The sequence below is a fragment of the Eublepharis macularius genome, chromosome 14, assembly GCF_028583425.1.
Source record: "Eublepharis macularius isolate TG4126 chromosome 14, MPM_Emac_v1.0, whole genome shotgun sequence".
Lineage (NCBI taxonomy): Eukaryota > Metazoa > Chordata > Lepidosauria > Squamata > Eublepharidae > Eublepharis > Eublepharis macularius.
The window spans coordinates 31847321-31862071 of record NC_072803.1 but is presented as its reverse complement, the minus strand read 5'-3'; the positions used below and the strand labels follow the sequence as shown (position 1 = coordinate 31862071).

Sequence of the window (14751 nt, the reverse complement as noted above, 5' to 3'; positions counted from 1 at the left end):
AGATGTTTTAAATGCCAAAGAAGTAACTCCCCCAATGCAACAAAATTTAAATGTTTGTTTATTGTAATTCTTGGGTTTTTAACAATTTGCCAAGAGTGGTTTTGATAATGTCTTTTATGGCTTAGTTTTAATCCCTTTCTTGTTTGCTCTGTACTGTTTTATCATTTCTTGTATTAAATTTGGATTAAAATTTAAAAAAAAAAAGAAAAATAAAGTATGTGTCTTATTAATAGTTCATCTGATTGGTTTTAAATTTAATCAAGGCTGTTAGTGTATTTGAATTTTTTCTCTCTGTCTTCAGGAGTCTTGCACATCTGCCTCAACTCTAACTTCTATGTTCCGAGGACTTGGTTTTGAGACACTGCTCAGACCTCCATTAGGTAAGTGAGACCTATGGTAGTCTCTTTCTCATGCTTCACTAACACTTATTTTTTGACAGATTTCAACTCTTAAGGCAACTTAACTTTTACCTTGAACATTTTATTTATGTGCGGTATGCAGGACGAGGTATTTTGGGCAGAGGGATAAGTGATGTGGAAATCAAACCCAAAGTGGAGTCACCAGATCAGTTTGGAGTTACACAACCAAGACTGGGGCCAGCTGGAGATAGCACGGTGGAAAGGACACTTTTGGGCCGTGGCAGGTGAGTAATGATCCTTAGATGAATGCATTTGGGCAAAATAACATGCTCTATTAGCCAACAGCTGAGTTAGGCTTGTCATCCCTTTAGGTTGATGTTGGATGGGCTCAGCAATCTACGGATAAATTTTGAAGCTGAAAGGTCTAGTGACAGAGTTGTCAGCAGTCAGTGGAGTCCCTGGATCTGATCAGTGTTGCTTATATGTGGGTTTGAAAAAAAGTTACAAGCTTTTATATCTGCTCTGTGTGGACCTGTGATCATAATTTAAGTTTTGCTGTTCTTCTGTAGGTTTTACCTAGAAGCTGCTCTTCTGGGTCATAGTCAAGTCTTATACAGGGGATTTATTGGATGTCCCATCCTGTTGATTGTATTAACTTACTCTGTGTAATCTAACTTGAGTCCCAGTGAGAAAGGCAGACTATAAATATCTTAAATAAATAATAATCCAGAATACTTTATTGTTCCTTTGTTCTTTCTAAATAACAAAGAGCTACCTATAGCAAATGTTTGTTGAAATTTTGGAGATCACAGGCAAACTATAGTTTGGATTCCCCTTACATAGTGGTGTTCTCTAACATATGGATATGCAATGTGCTTTAAAAACCTTACTGCTTTTCTTCACAGAACAAAGTCCTCTGTATTTCCCAGTGTCTCAACTATTGATGGTCCCTGGCCTTGACCAGGGCCAGTGCCTTCTCAGTCCTGGCACCCACCTGGTGGAACTCTCTATCTGTGGAAACGAGGGCCCGGCAGTATTTACTATCTTTCTGTTGGGCCTATAGGACAGAAATGTTCTGCCAGGCATATGGGTGAGGTTGGGGCTTAGGTGAGCTCCTTTTTGCCAGTCTCCTCTCAAGTGGGAATGCAGCTGCCTCTTCCTGATTGTCTGCCAACTCACCTAATATGTATGCCATCACCAATCCCATGGGATGTATTAGGCTGGGTTTGACATATGGGTGACTATGATGAGCTCCTGCCTTCTTGCACTGATTTTTATGTTTTATTGTATTTTAATGTGATTTTTATTGATGGATGTTACCTGCTCTGAGCCCACTTGCAGGGAGAGCAGATTATTAATGTAATAAAATATTTTTCAAGGCTGAGAGAGAATGACTTGTCCAGAGCCACTCAGTGAGTTTTATGGCGGAATGGGTATTTAAACTTGAATTTTCCACATCCAGACAAGTGGTTCCCTGCACTGCAGTGGCATATAGTGAAATAAAGCTACTGTTTAATGATCTGCTTTTTAAGCTCTCAGGCTGTTTGAATGTTTATAAAGAAACCGACACTGTACTGTGTGTGGTTTCCTCCTAATTATTCAGAGTACTTGGCCTCAAGGAAAGTGAAACACCCCTTATTGCCCTTGGAAGATCTACAGTGGCACTTGGCAGGGCCCAAGGAAACACCTCTGCATTGAATGTAGGTGTTCTGCAATCTGCAACACTCAACAAACCCAGTCCAGAGATTCCTCTAGCAGTTTCTGATGAACATCTGGAAAGAAAGTAAGTGTGACCTAATAGAAACGAAGTATGTCATAATATCAGCAGAACCTGTATCTTCAATACCACAGTTTAAATGGATATGGTGATAGTGTTTCACTGTGTGGATTTATAGTTGTATTTTCTTACGTGCATGCTTTTGAGAAAGCATCTTGCAACATTCATGTTCTAGTAATCCAAAAGGCTGACTACTGTAATATGCAGTAGATGGGCTGTCCTTGAAAACTACTCAAAGTTTGTAGCTATTACAAAATTTGACTGCTCATCATTTAGCCAGAATCAGTTGTCTGGCATAAACTTCACTGACTTGTGATGAGCTTCTAAGCACAATTAAATATATTGGTAATTACATGTAAACCCCTAAAAGTTTTGGGCCAAGAGTACTGTATGATGCTATAATCCTCCATGAAATTATCAAGATATTCAGCTGTAAAGTTATCGATGTGTGTAATATGTGATATATTTATTTAGAATATTCTTTGCTGACTGATGTTCTGATTAGATGATACATTAAATGTGAATTGGATGAGAGGAAACCCCAACCCAACTTCAGTTTAATGTGTGAGCTGACGGCACATCAACTGCTGAGCATGTATAGAGGAGGGAGCAGTGTCATTCTCCCTCTGAGGTGGAGGACATCTTGATGGGTTATTCCCACCCTCTAGTCAGGGAGGCCGGAACTCAATTATTTTTTCCTCTTCCTATTGGTATGTGGGTCACCCCTCCTCTCAGTTCTTTCCTGCCTCTAGGGAGAGCAGAAGCCTGCAGCGAGCTTGCTGAATCTTTTTTCACTTTCTTCACTTCTTTTCCAACTACTATTTCTACTTGGCTTGGCTGTTTTCTTCTTCTTCTCCTTTCCCCTCTGCCTTACTCTACCCTCAAGAGCAAGCTCAGCTACCGGTCGGAGATGGACTCCGATGTGAGCTTCATGGGGGAAGACGGAGAAGAGATAAGCCTCCATGCAATCGCCGTGGCTGCGGTTGTTTTGCAGATAACCAGTGCAGTCCTGCCTTCACGGCTGGAGTCTGCTCCTGGCACCAGTATGGCTCTGGATCCATGCATTCCCACTAAGAAGCCCAGACAACAAGCACTGGAGGCACAATTGTCAGTTCAGCTCTGTTTCCAGACTGAGTGAGGCGCCTTGCAGCACTCAACCCAAAAGGCGGGAAAAAGCAGCGGCAAGCATGCCAAGCTGTGAGCGGGCAAAGAGAACAACATGCTGACCAACCTCCCACTTGGAGAAAGCCTTTCCAAGCCTGCAAGTGCATCCTGTCACCCACAGAGTGCTGCGATGGAGAGGGGTAACGTACTCAGTGGTGTCATGACCCCCCTCCCTTTCTGCTGAGCTCCTTGCCCTTATACAGCAGACCATGAGGGATGAGTTTACAAGGCTTTACCACCTACCCTCCAGGGCCAGCAGTGAACTATCCTCCCCTCCTCCCTCTCCTATCCGAGGCAGCTCAGGGGAAAGACCTAGAAAGCCAACCTCCTGGCCCACTAAAGCTGCCCAGAAGGCCATCTCAAGTAAACAGACCACTGCAGGGTCTCTGTGGGGCGAAGGGACATCCTCCGACAGTGATAACCGGGAGGAGGGTGAATTCCTCTCAGAGGCGGAAGAGGAGGCCATTTCCACCCCAGAACAGCCTGACGGTCTTTTTAAGATGGAGAATTACCAGTATCTCCTCTCCAAGTCTCTAGCAGCTCTGGACGTGCAGGAAAAGGGGGGGGGGGCGAACCCTAAAGCAGGCAAGGTCAGGCCCAAAGGGTGTAAAGAATTTTTCCCCAGGGCTAACACTACTGAGAAAATGTTCCCATTTCCTGAGTATTTCGAAAGACAAATGAAAGCTGAATGGGAAATGCCAGCTGCCAATAAGCAATGTTTTAATGCAGCCAAAACACTGTATACCTTACCCTCTTATGCAAACGAGTTATTGCAGGTACCGAGGATTGATGCACCAGTAGCAGCCCTGAAGTCATCAAGCCTTCTATCTGAGACGGTCAGGGTTCTGTCAAGGACAGCCTAGATAGAAAAGCGGAAATTTCGCTCAGAAGGGCGCATAAGGCGGCGGCAATGGCCATCAAGGCATCAACCACAGCGTCCATCGTGCCTACTGGAAGAAGCTAACAGAATCCTTAAAGCAAGCACCTTTGCGGCAGATGCGACCCTGGACGCCATAACTTTTTCTTCACAATCCCTGGCATCGGCGGCAGTGGCTAGAAGGCTCCTCTGGCTTCGAGCATTGCAGGCCGACGTTGGATCAAAGTTCCTCCTAGTGGCATACCCTCTTCAAGGCAACAAGCTCTTCTGGGACTGCCTGGACAAAATTCTTGTGGAAACAAAAGACAAGAAAAAAGCGATACCCAGAACCCTGCGCAGGACCGACAGACGCCGCTTTGGCACGCAGTCCTTTCGGACCTGGGCAGGCCCCCCCCCCCCCACTGGTTGAATAGAGGGGATTGTCCCTCCCTATCAGGAAAGAACTACCACCCAACCCTTTGTGATATTTTTTTAGGGGTGGTTGGATGATGGATTATATGAATTGTTTCTGTGCTGCTGCTTTTTGTACTCTGTATTTTAGATTTTAAATTATGTATTACTGTCTATTGGTTTTAAAGTTGAAATGTTAACGTTTTTTATAATGTATATGATGTAATCTGCCCTAAGCCCGCTGATGTGGGGAGGGCGGAATATAAATCAAATATATATAAATAAATAAATAAAAATACTCAATAGAGTTCGAAACCTATCCTCCAGACAGATTCGTCTCATCCCCCCTACGGAAAAACACACGAAGAAAACATATTACTCATCAGGCAATCGACCATATGCTGAATATTCAAGCAGTAGAACCTGTCCCTCCCCAAGACCGGGGCAAAGGAGTTTTACTCCATCTTTTTCACAGTCCCAAAGAGGAATGGAGATTGGAGAGTGATTTTAAATCTGAAATTTGTGAACAAATTTCTAAGAGTAAGAAGATTCCGGATGGAGACGCTCCACTCTGTATCAGAAGCCCTCCAGCTGGAAGAGTTTATGACGTTAATAGACCTGACGGAGGCTTATCTTCATATCCCCATCAATCTATCCCATCGCTGTTACCTGTGCTTCCACGTCAACCATAACCACTGTCAGTTCCGTGTCTTACCCTTTGGGCTGGCCACAGCACCGAGGGTCTTCACCAAGGTACTCATCAATCCAGTAGTCCGAGTCAGGGAGAAAGGAGTCCATGTTCATCCTTATTTATACAACATCCTTGTCCAAGACATCTTGCAAGAGAAAGCGCTTCAGGACAGCTGGACAACAATACAGTTTCTACAGCATCATGGCTTCCTGATAAACTTGGAAAAATGCTCCCTTCAGCCTACTCAGAGTATCCAACACCTAGGTCTGGTAATTAACACGGGTTCCGGTTCCGGCTGGCTGCGAGGTGGCTGCGCGGAGATTAGCTCCTGGCTCATTAGAAGGTTTTTAATCTATTTTGCTTGTTTTTACCACGATTTTATCTAGTTTTTTATAACCTCGCTCCCAAGTTATCCCTCGCTGAGCCAGGGGTACCTTGAGCTATTTATTAGTATCTCCGTGGGTTTTTTTCCGTCCTATTTTTTATACCTGATTCTCTTGGAGGAAATTCTGCTTCCCTCTCTGCTGGATATTCAGTAGCTGTTTTCTGCTGGTGTCTCCTTCTCAAGACTGCGAACTTAGGCTTATTTTATTTTTTGTTCGTTTTATCCTAATTTATTAGTGGCAGCTGAGGGAAACTCCCCTCTTAATGACTTCTGGGCATGCCGCCAATTAAACATCGGAGAAGGCGCGAGGAGAGCTCGTCCTTGCCAGCTGCAAAGCAGCCCAAAATAAATTATTTCTTCTGCAACTCTGTGGATACAGACAACCCCCCAAGTAAAAATGACCCCGTCATATGCAGTGGAGATTTCCAACAGATACTCTGTTCTCGAAACTAGCTTTGAAGAAGCGGTGGCAAATACCCACACCAATTCCAAAGTGGAAGCGAGAAAGGAGGGAACCACCCAAATAGAGACTGACACAAGCTTGGGAGGAAGTGGCTCTCCTCCTGTGGATTCTTTGCTTCCTCTAACAGTAAGGACTGTGGACTGCTTATTTATTAGCATTCAGGATTTAAGAGTCCATATTAAGCAGCTTATTGCTGCAGTGGCGAAACTCTCTTCCTGCATCTTGCGTGACCAGGCTAAAGCACCAGAGGGAGCTGCTGGTGAGCAATGTTTGCAAAGCAATGAGCAGACCCATTTCGATCCCCAAATAGACAACATCAGTGTCTGTAATGACTCCAACAAAAACACATTCCATCTAATATACCAACCAAGGAGAATCGCTTTAACAATTAGAGGCGGATATGGTTCTGTTCCTAGCTGGTTAACTACTTCCCAAGCTAAGAAACATCTCGTCGCTGTTCTTAAATTGAAGCAAGTTGACATTGATCTCAGTGAGGTGGAAGTCCTTGATGCTCAACAGCAATTCCAAAGAGTTATTCTCTCCTTTGCCTCTCATAAACTACCGGCATGGCTGCTAAAGAAGAGATTGGTCCTCTGTAAGATGGGAATTTTCCCTGTTCGTGTCTTTCGGAATCTCACAGTAGCTCCTCTGTTTACTAAGAAATGTGCTAAATGTGCACCTCCTCTCAAAGCATTGACTGCTTTGCCCAAGCCTGCTGAAATCCCTCATATTAATCTGATTTCCTGGGAAGAAACAACTACTGATAACTCAATAATGCAAATGGACTCTAAGGTTCCTTGTACTCAATTAACACAAAAAAGTGCGGCTTCTTTCTGCCTCAGGAGAAAATACAAAAGACCAAGGACTTAATAAGAACAGTTCTTCAGAGCAGGTCGGTACCACTGGTGACACTATCCAAACTCATGGGCACTCTAACAGCAAACTGCGAGGCCATTTACTCGGGGCAACTTTACTCTCGAGATCTAATGTCGTTATTACACCCTTACCAATTTCTCATCATGACGAAGTCACAGATGTCTATAGACTTACCTCGGAAGTTCAAACAGAGCCTCTTGTGGTGGACCAAGGACTAAAATCTGAGACAAGGGAAGAGTTTCCGGACTCCCCAAGTAATTGTTCATGGACACGAGTCTTACAGGATGGGGAGGGTCCTTGGAAGGAATTCCAACGCAGGGTTGGTGGTCCCCAGAGGAGTCACGTCTCCCGATCAACGTACTAGAGTTGAGAGCTGTCAGGCTGGCCTTAATTGCGTTCTCCAACAAGATGGTGGGACGGAACATTTTGATCCGTACTGACAACGTGTCAGCAAAGTCTTACATCAGTTGACAAGGGGGGACCCGTTCCTCAGCACTCATCAAGGAAGCGACCAAGATCCTGACCTGGGCAGAATCCCACCTAAAGTCGATTTGGACGGAACGCATAAGAGGGCTGGACAAGGTGCAGGCAGATTGGCTAAGCAGACAAGCCATTCAGCTAGGGGAGTGGGCTCTCAAGAGAGAAACCTTTCAGACAATAGTGAATCATTTTGGAATGCCCATAATGGACTGCATAATGGACTTGTTTGCATCCCACTTGAACCATCAGGTTCCTTGGTTCATGTCCAGATTTCAACACCCATGCTCAGAGAACATAGACACACTCACTTCTTAATGGCCTCAGGGTCTCCTGTATGCCTTCCCGCCAATTCCAATCATTCCAAAACTCCTCCGAAAGATACGGGAGCAGGGAGCTCAAGTCATACTGATAGCTCCATGGTGGCCAAGACGTCCATGGTTCTCGTCTGTACAGAAATTGGCAGAGGTGCCTCTTCTACCACTTCAGATGCCCCCAGACCTGCTACATCAGGGTCCGATCTGGCATCCCCACTCGGAGCAGTTGTGCCTGACTGCCTGGAAATTGAGAGGGACTCCCTAGCCGGCCTAGGTTTCCAACCGTGGGTAGTCAGTATGATACTGGCTTCAAGGAAGGTTTTGACTATAAAAATTTATAACACCACGTGGAAGGCTTTCACAAGATGGGCTAGGCGAAAAAAGGTGGATCCTCTACACCCATCCCTAAGTGAGGTGTTGACGTTCTTACAAGATGGCCTAGATTCAAGACTAATACCAGCCTCTATTAAAAGGCAAATTGCAGCCCTGGACTCGATTTTACCACTTACGGAAGGGCTAAAGTTGTCTATCCATCCACATGTCCAGCGTTTTCTTAAGGGGGCAACTTTACTAAGCCCACCGACAATCCATGGTTCCCAACTTGGAGACGCAATATAGTTCTCCAGGCGTTGACTAAACTTCCGTTCAAGCCACTGAAACAAATTTCTCTAAAATGGCTGAGGTTAAAGACTATTTTCCTGGTTGCTATTACATCCGCTAGAAGAATATCGGAACTCAGTGCACTGTCAGGGAAACCTCACCTATGTATATTTCACAAAGACAAGGTGACCTTGCACATGGACCCTACCTTCATTCCAAAAGCAAGTTCCACCTTCCATAGACGTGTCTGTCTTCCTTCTGCCCAGTGCCGAGGCACCCTAAGGAGAAGGAATGGTGTTGTCTAGATGTGAGGTCCCTCAAAGCTTATCTCAACAGGACAGAAGGCATCAGAAGGTCAGAGTCCATCTTCATTAACGTCAGCCCTCCCAATGTTGGGAGGAAAATGTCTTCGGTAGCCATAGGTAGGTGTATCAGATCTTGCATTGCAGAGGCATACAGAGCATCAAATAGAGAGGTACCCATCAAGTATCGGTAGAAGAAGTGTGCAAAGCGGCCAAGTGGTTGACAATCTCCACATTTGTAAAACACTATAAACTGAACTTGTATGACTCGGTGAATGCCTCCTTTGGGAGGAGAGTTTTTCAACATGTAATCCAGATCGAAGACCATAACCCACCCGAGGAAAACTGACTGCTTTGGGAGCACCCAAGATGTCCTCCACCTCAGAGGGAGAGTGGATCATTGGATACTTACCGTGAAGCGTACTTCTCCTCTGATGAGCGGAGGACATCTTGCTCTCCCAGGGTCTTCGTATACTGGTACCTCCTCAGTTTTCCTCTAAGTCCTATACCATACTTTCTTTTTACGTCTTTCTTCCTCTTGCATTTCAGAGTTAAAGTTGAAGTTCATGTTAGGTATTACAGATTAAGTTACTGCTTCATGGAGTCATCCGAACTGAGAGGAGGGGTGACCCACACACCAACAGGAAGAGGAAGAAATAATTGACTTCCTGCCTCCCTGATTGGATGGTGGGAATCACACAAGATGTCCTCCGTTCCTCGAGAAGGACCCTTCACGATAAGTATCTAATGGTTCGTTCTCCACAGTTAACACACAGGTGTTCCAGTTGAAGTAACTTTATTAGAGATCCATTCAGTACAAGGTGCATAGGCAGTGAAAATTGGCAGAAGTGACTTATGTGGGGCTAGCAATGTTAGTTATAGGTAATCTTCCCACCAAGAGAAAGAGGACCATTAAGGGGGGGGGGTTGTAGTGAGACATTGTTTTAGAGCAGACAGTGAGAAAGATGAACTTATCTTTGGTTCTCAGGAGGAGCACCCCACGAGCCAGCTTTGGCTGGCTGTCAAGGACACTGGCTCAGCGGAGCGAGAAAGAGAAAGTAAACTTTTTTAACATTTGTAAGATAACCCACTGGCATAAAGCAATAAAGAACTTCCCACACTCTCAGAAGCCAGAGGCAGAATCCATATACGTTCATGACAAGATATGCAGGGGTATATATGACACCTGTCTCAACAGGGAGAGCAGTTTCATCTGAGTGCTGCCTTGCCTTTCAACTGTTTTTCTTCCTTTCCTTTGCTTCTGTTTTCCAGAACCTAATCCATGCCTTGTTTACTCCTTTCTATTCTACCTCCTTGCTATTCTCTTTCACTCTGTGTGCCTGCTAGAAGGGTTGCAGGGGAAGCTTCCTTCCTTCCTTTGGCTGTGGTGGCCATTTCATGGCAAGACAGAATCATGGACCAGCAGAACATGCTATTCCATCACAATAGGATGGAAAATCACGGGGGATGTAATGGATTCCTCTCCGAAGGAGAATTAGAAGCCCCCTCACTGCTGCTTCCTGTTAACAACCCCAGAGACAGTGGGGCAAGCCGCGAGGAAGCTGCAGCTGTGGCCACTCACATTGCGAAGACACCTGAATCTCAAAAGGTGCTATTCCTCCCTGAGCAAAGGAAACACAGCAGCCATTTCTGGCCTCACCAATGAGGGCAACATTGCCATCCAGCTGGGAGGAAGCTATGGAATGGATTTCTCTGCATCCTTAAGGCAGTCTAATGGTGTAAGGCCCAGTGTGGGGCAGCCAAGCCAGAGATTCAACAATCATTCATGTCTCCAGAGCCCATGACAAACGAAGGAGGGCTACTTGTGAGTAATGCAATGGGATCAGGACCCGTGGTAGTACCCCAGGAATTCCTAAATGTCATTAAACAGACTGTTTAAAACAAAACTAGCTTATCTTACCTCAGAAAGCCACGGCAGCCATTTTTAGCCTTGCAGAAGCTGGCAACCTTGCCAACATACCAGAAGTTGCCTGTGGAGTGGTTTCCCACATCCAAAGCAAATCAGTGGGCACAAGACCCAGTAAGAATATCAAATAGCAATGGCCCCAGGGTCCAGTGCTGCTGATGGTCTACTTGTGAGTAATGCAATTAGGTCAGGCACTGTGATGCTATTCCTAGATTTTCTATACTTGATTACATAAACTGAGACTGTCAGAGTGCTGAGGGAAGAGACAGGCCTCCCTCTAGTTCTTCCTCCAGGCCTCCCACCCCTAAAACAGGGAACTGTGGAAGAGGTCATTTCTTATAAAGGGAATCCTAGCAGGTCCTCTGAGGCAGCTAGAAAGGAAACGTAGACCAGAAAAAGAAAGGGAAACTGAAACTTATGCAGATAGTGAAGTTTCTCCCTGTTGGTTTCATGTGTGCCTAAACACCTTTTTTTTCCTACAGGGAATGGGGGTCTGCTCTCCCCAAGTTCTCAATCTCTTTTAATCAGCACAGAGTAACTTTATTCTGTAGAAACAAAGAAAAGAGCGCAATGCCTCATGTAGATATGAGTAAACCCTGGACTGGAGTGGAACTGCTCCAGTTTTTAGTATCCTGGGACCAGCATGAAACAGACTCCACAGCATTACAATTGCCTATGCTGAGAGTTCTTGCTGCAATTGTGTTCATCCTGTCTCTGAAATCTTTCCTGTATGACACCATTTTTAACAAGAGACAGTTTGGTGTTATGACTGGAGAGTTGGGCTGGGATCTGGGAGATCCAGATTCTCATGCCATTTTCCCTGGGAGATGTGCCTGTGGCCTTGGGCCTGTTGCATTCTCTAGGCCTGGCCTGCCTTGTGGGTTTGTTGTGTAGCTAGAATGGAAAGAAAGGAAATGTTGTATGCATCTTGGAGCCCCCACTGGGGCTGAAAGCTAGGGTTTAGATAAACACAACCATCTTCATACTTAGAAAGGTGCTGCGCAATGGGGCTCCATTTGCAGTTCAGAGTACTTCCATTTGGCCTCTTTAGGACACCGAGGGCCTTCACAAAGAATTTGATCAACCCAGTGTAAAGCTAAGGGAGAAAAAGCATTCATCTACACGCTTACCTGGATGACTTGCTGATCAGGTTAAGCTCTGCATGCCTACAAGCTTACAGTTCCTGAACAATTTACAGGGAAGTTCTTTATAATCCAAACAGTGACTAGAACATCTGGAAGCCCCATTAGAACAACACACAATTGTTTGTTCCTTATTGAAGTAGTGGCAAAGAACAGAAAGAAAATGTCACAAGTGATCATCAAGGCCAGGTATTTATTGATGATGTTTGCAAAACTGATGGGTCTACTGATTCCAAGTATCGATGCCATCCGGTGAGGTCGACTACATACAAGACTCTTAAAGACTTCTGAGACACTTCCAACTACAGATTATGAACAAGAAAGTTCTTTCCATTCAGTTATCCTTCATAGTAAAAATAAATAACTAAAATAATAGTAATTTTTAAAAAGCCTCGTATGGTGGACAACTATGACCATCCTTCTGCAAGGAAAGCAACACTGCATTCCAGTAATGGAACAGGTTCCATGGACACCAGTCTATCCGGATGGGCAGCAGCACTAGAAGATCCACCAGTGCAAAGTCGATAGTCCAGCAGTGAGATGAGACCCTCTGTCAACCTACTGGAGCTTTGGGCAATTTATCTAGCCCTACTACACTTCAGACCACAAATACTAGACAAACACATTCTAACCAAGGACAGCACGTCGACCGATTAAGTGGACAGATATTTCACTAGGTGCTTCCATCTCGAGGCCAAAGTAACTGATGGGTTGACATCACAGTGGCCAGGCATTCTGCTGTTTGCCTTCCAACTGTTCCGATTCTCTCGAAGCTAATCAGGAAGATAAGAGAACAAAAACAAAAAAAGCAGAAATCATAGTGGTAGCACCCTGCTAGCCTCAGCTCCCACAGCTCTCTGCTCTTCAACAGCTGTCAGTACTTCCACCACTGACTTCTCCAGTGTCTCTGGATATGCCCAGCAATGCTAAGTTCTGCATCCATACCTGGAATAGCTACATTTAACTGCATGGAGAGTGAGCGAGACTCTCTCAGCTAGGCTATTCTCAAGAAGTAACCAACATGCTACTGGTCTCTAGGAGGCAGTCCACTAAAGCCTTCACAGGAGATGCAAAAGAAAAAGGGGTTAATGTCATGAAACCCAAAACCAGATCCATTCTATGCTTCCTACAGGTCGGTCGTGCAAGCGGTCTAGAGCCTCAATCTTAAGATGTCAGATCAGTCTTAACAACAGTGATGCCATGGTACTAGGGTCTGAGTCTGTCCAGACACCTCACATATGTAGCTTTTTCTAGTATGATACTCTGAAGGATCCACCACAGGTTCACCAGTTTCTGACTTGGACAATGCATACAGTTCTGTCTGCTGTTACCAGACACCCCTTCGAGAGCCTGTCAAGGAAATTCCTCTTAAGTGGCTGAGGACTTTGTTCCTCACCACAGTTACATTTGCAAGAAGGGTATCAGAATCGGGTACCCTGTTAATTAGCTTGAGCTATGTATCTTACATAAGGACAAAGTGGTCCTGAGAACAGATCCTACCTTCATACCAAACGTGATCTATCCCACAGATCACTGGAATTATGTCTACTATCAGCTGACCAAATACTTTTCATCCCTAAGAAGAAATGTGGCATACTCTGGCCATAAGACTTATTCTAAAAGCATTTCTTTGTAGAACAGAGCAAATCTGGAAAACAGCTTCCTTATTTATCTCTATATCCTCATCAAATAAAGGAATGAGGATATCTAAATCTGCCATTAGCAGTAACCTGAAGGTATGCATCATTGAAGCACATAAAATTAAAAAAACAGACATACCAGCCAAGATTACTACTCACTCAATATGAAGTGCTGCACCAGCGCAGCATTTGCCAGACATGCTACAGTTAAGAGATTTGCAAGGCAGCTACTTGGTAGTCTGTATCAACCTTTGTTAAACACTATAAGCTGAACATTTACGACTCAGCCGATGCAGCGTTTGGCAGAAGAGTATTACAACATATCTTATGACCAGATGACAATGACCCAACCTGAAAATAGGGACACTGCTTTGGGAGGTCCCATCAAGATGTCCTCCTCCTCAGAGGGGGAACGGACCATTGGATACTCACCGTGTAGGGTCCTTCTCCTCTGAGAAAAGGAAGACATCTTGCCCCTCTAGAAGTCATTGTCTTTTCACTCTCTTCTGACTGACAAATTTGCTTCCTGTCTTGTTGTTTCCATTTTACATGTTTGTTCTCACCTTTCTCCTTGTTACTCAATTCTAGAGCGTCGTATTCGTAATTATGATGGTATAACTGCTTTCGGAATTGCCAAAACTGAAAGAAAGGGTGACACCCACTAGGAAGACATGAAGTAGAAAACTTGTTCCTGCCTCCCTGACTAGAGGGTGGGAATCACCCATCAAGATGTCGTCCTTTCCTCAGAGGAGAAGGACCCTTCATGGTGCGTATCCAATGGTCCATTCCCTCCTTTCCTACTGCACTTTCAATAGCAGAAAACAGAAGTGGGGTGAGGGCTGTTTGTCTTAGTGTTGGTTCTGTGTGCCTGCCCAGGACTATCTAGTCATTCATTCGTTGTTCCTTCCAAATTCTAAAAAAAATACCATTTTTATTGAACTGATTGTTGAAAATGACAAATGTGCAAGGTCTCTGTGCTGACGAATCTTAAATTCATCCCATGCTCTTAATTAGGCTTCCAACATTGTTCTGTTACCGAAAAATGCTCCGTGCCTAGGTTTTATCCAATATGCACCATTCAATGGGAATTTTGAAAACTTGCTCTTTTCCGTCAAAATTTATGCCAGATGAACCCTGAAACCATTTAATCCAGTTTAGGTTAGCTTGAAAGTATGACCCAATCATTTCCTTACATTACTTTTGCTGTTTCGCTGCCTACAAGAATTCATTTTTTGCTGCTATTCCTTTATAATGTCAAAAGCTGCTGTTGAGAAGTACAAAAAGTAATTTTGGGAATTCATTTTAACAGCTGCTGTTCCATCAAAGAGAGACCTAATCCCACTTTATATGTGTATCATTTTAGT

The 14751-nt window shown here is 44.5% G+C and overlaps 1 protein-coding gene across 1 annotated transcript in view; it reads left to right on the top strand.

Moving 5' to 3' along the window:
- Positions 1–325: 325 nt before the first annotated feature.
- PIWIL2 (piwi like RNA-mediated gene silencing 2) overlaps positions 326–14751 on the top strand; it is an 82618-nt gene continuing 68192 nt past the window's right edge. Inside the window, exons 1-3 of the mRNA XM_054997851.1 lie at positions 326–380; positions 502–643; positions 1963–2142. Of these exons, the coding sequence (XP_054853826.1) occupies positions 335–380; positions 502–643; positions 1963–2142 (368 nt within the window). The 5' untranslated portion in view covers positions 326–334. The remainder of the gene's footprint in view (positions 381–501; positions 644–1962; positions 2143–14751) is intronic.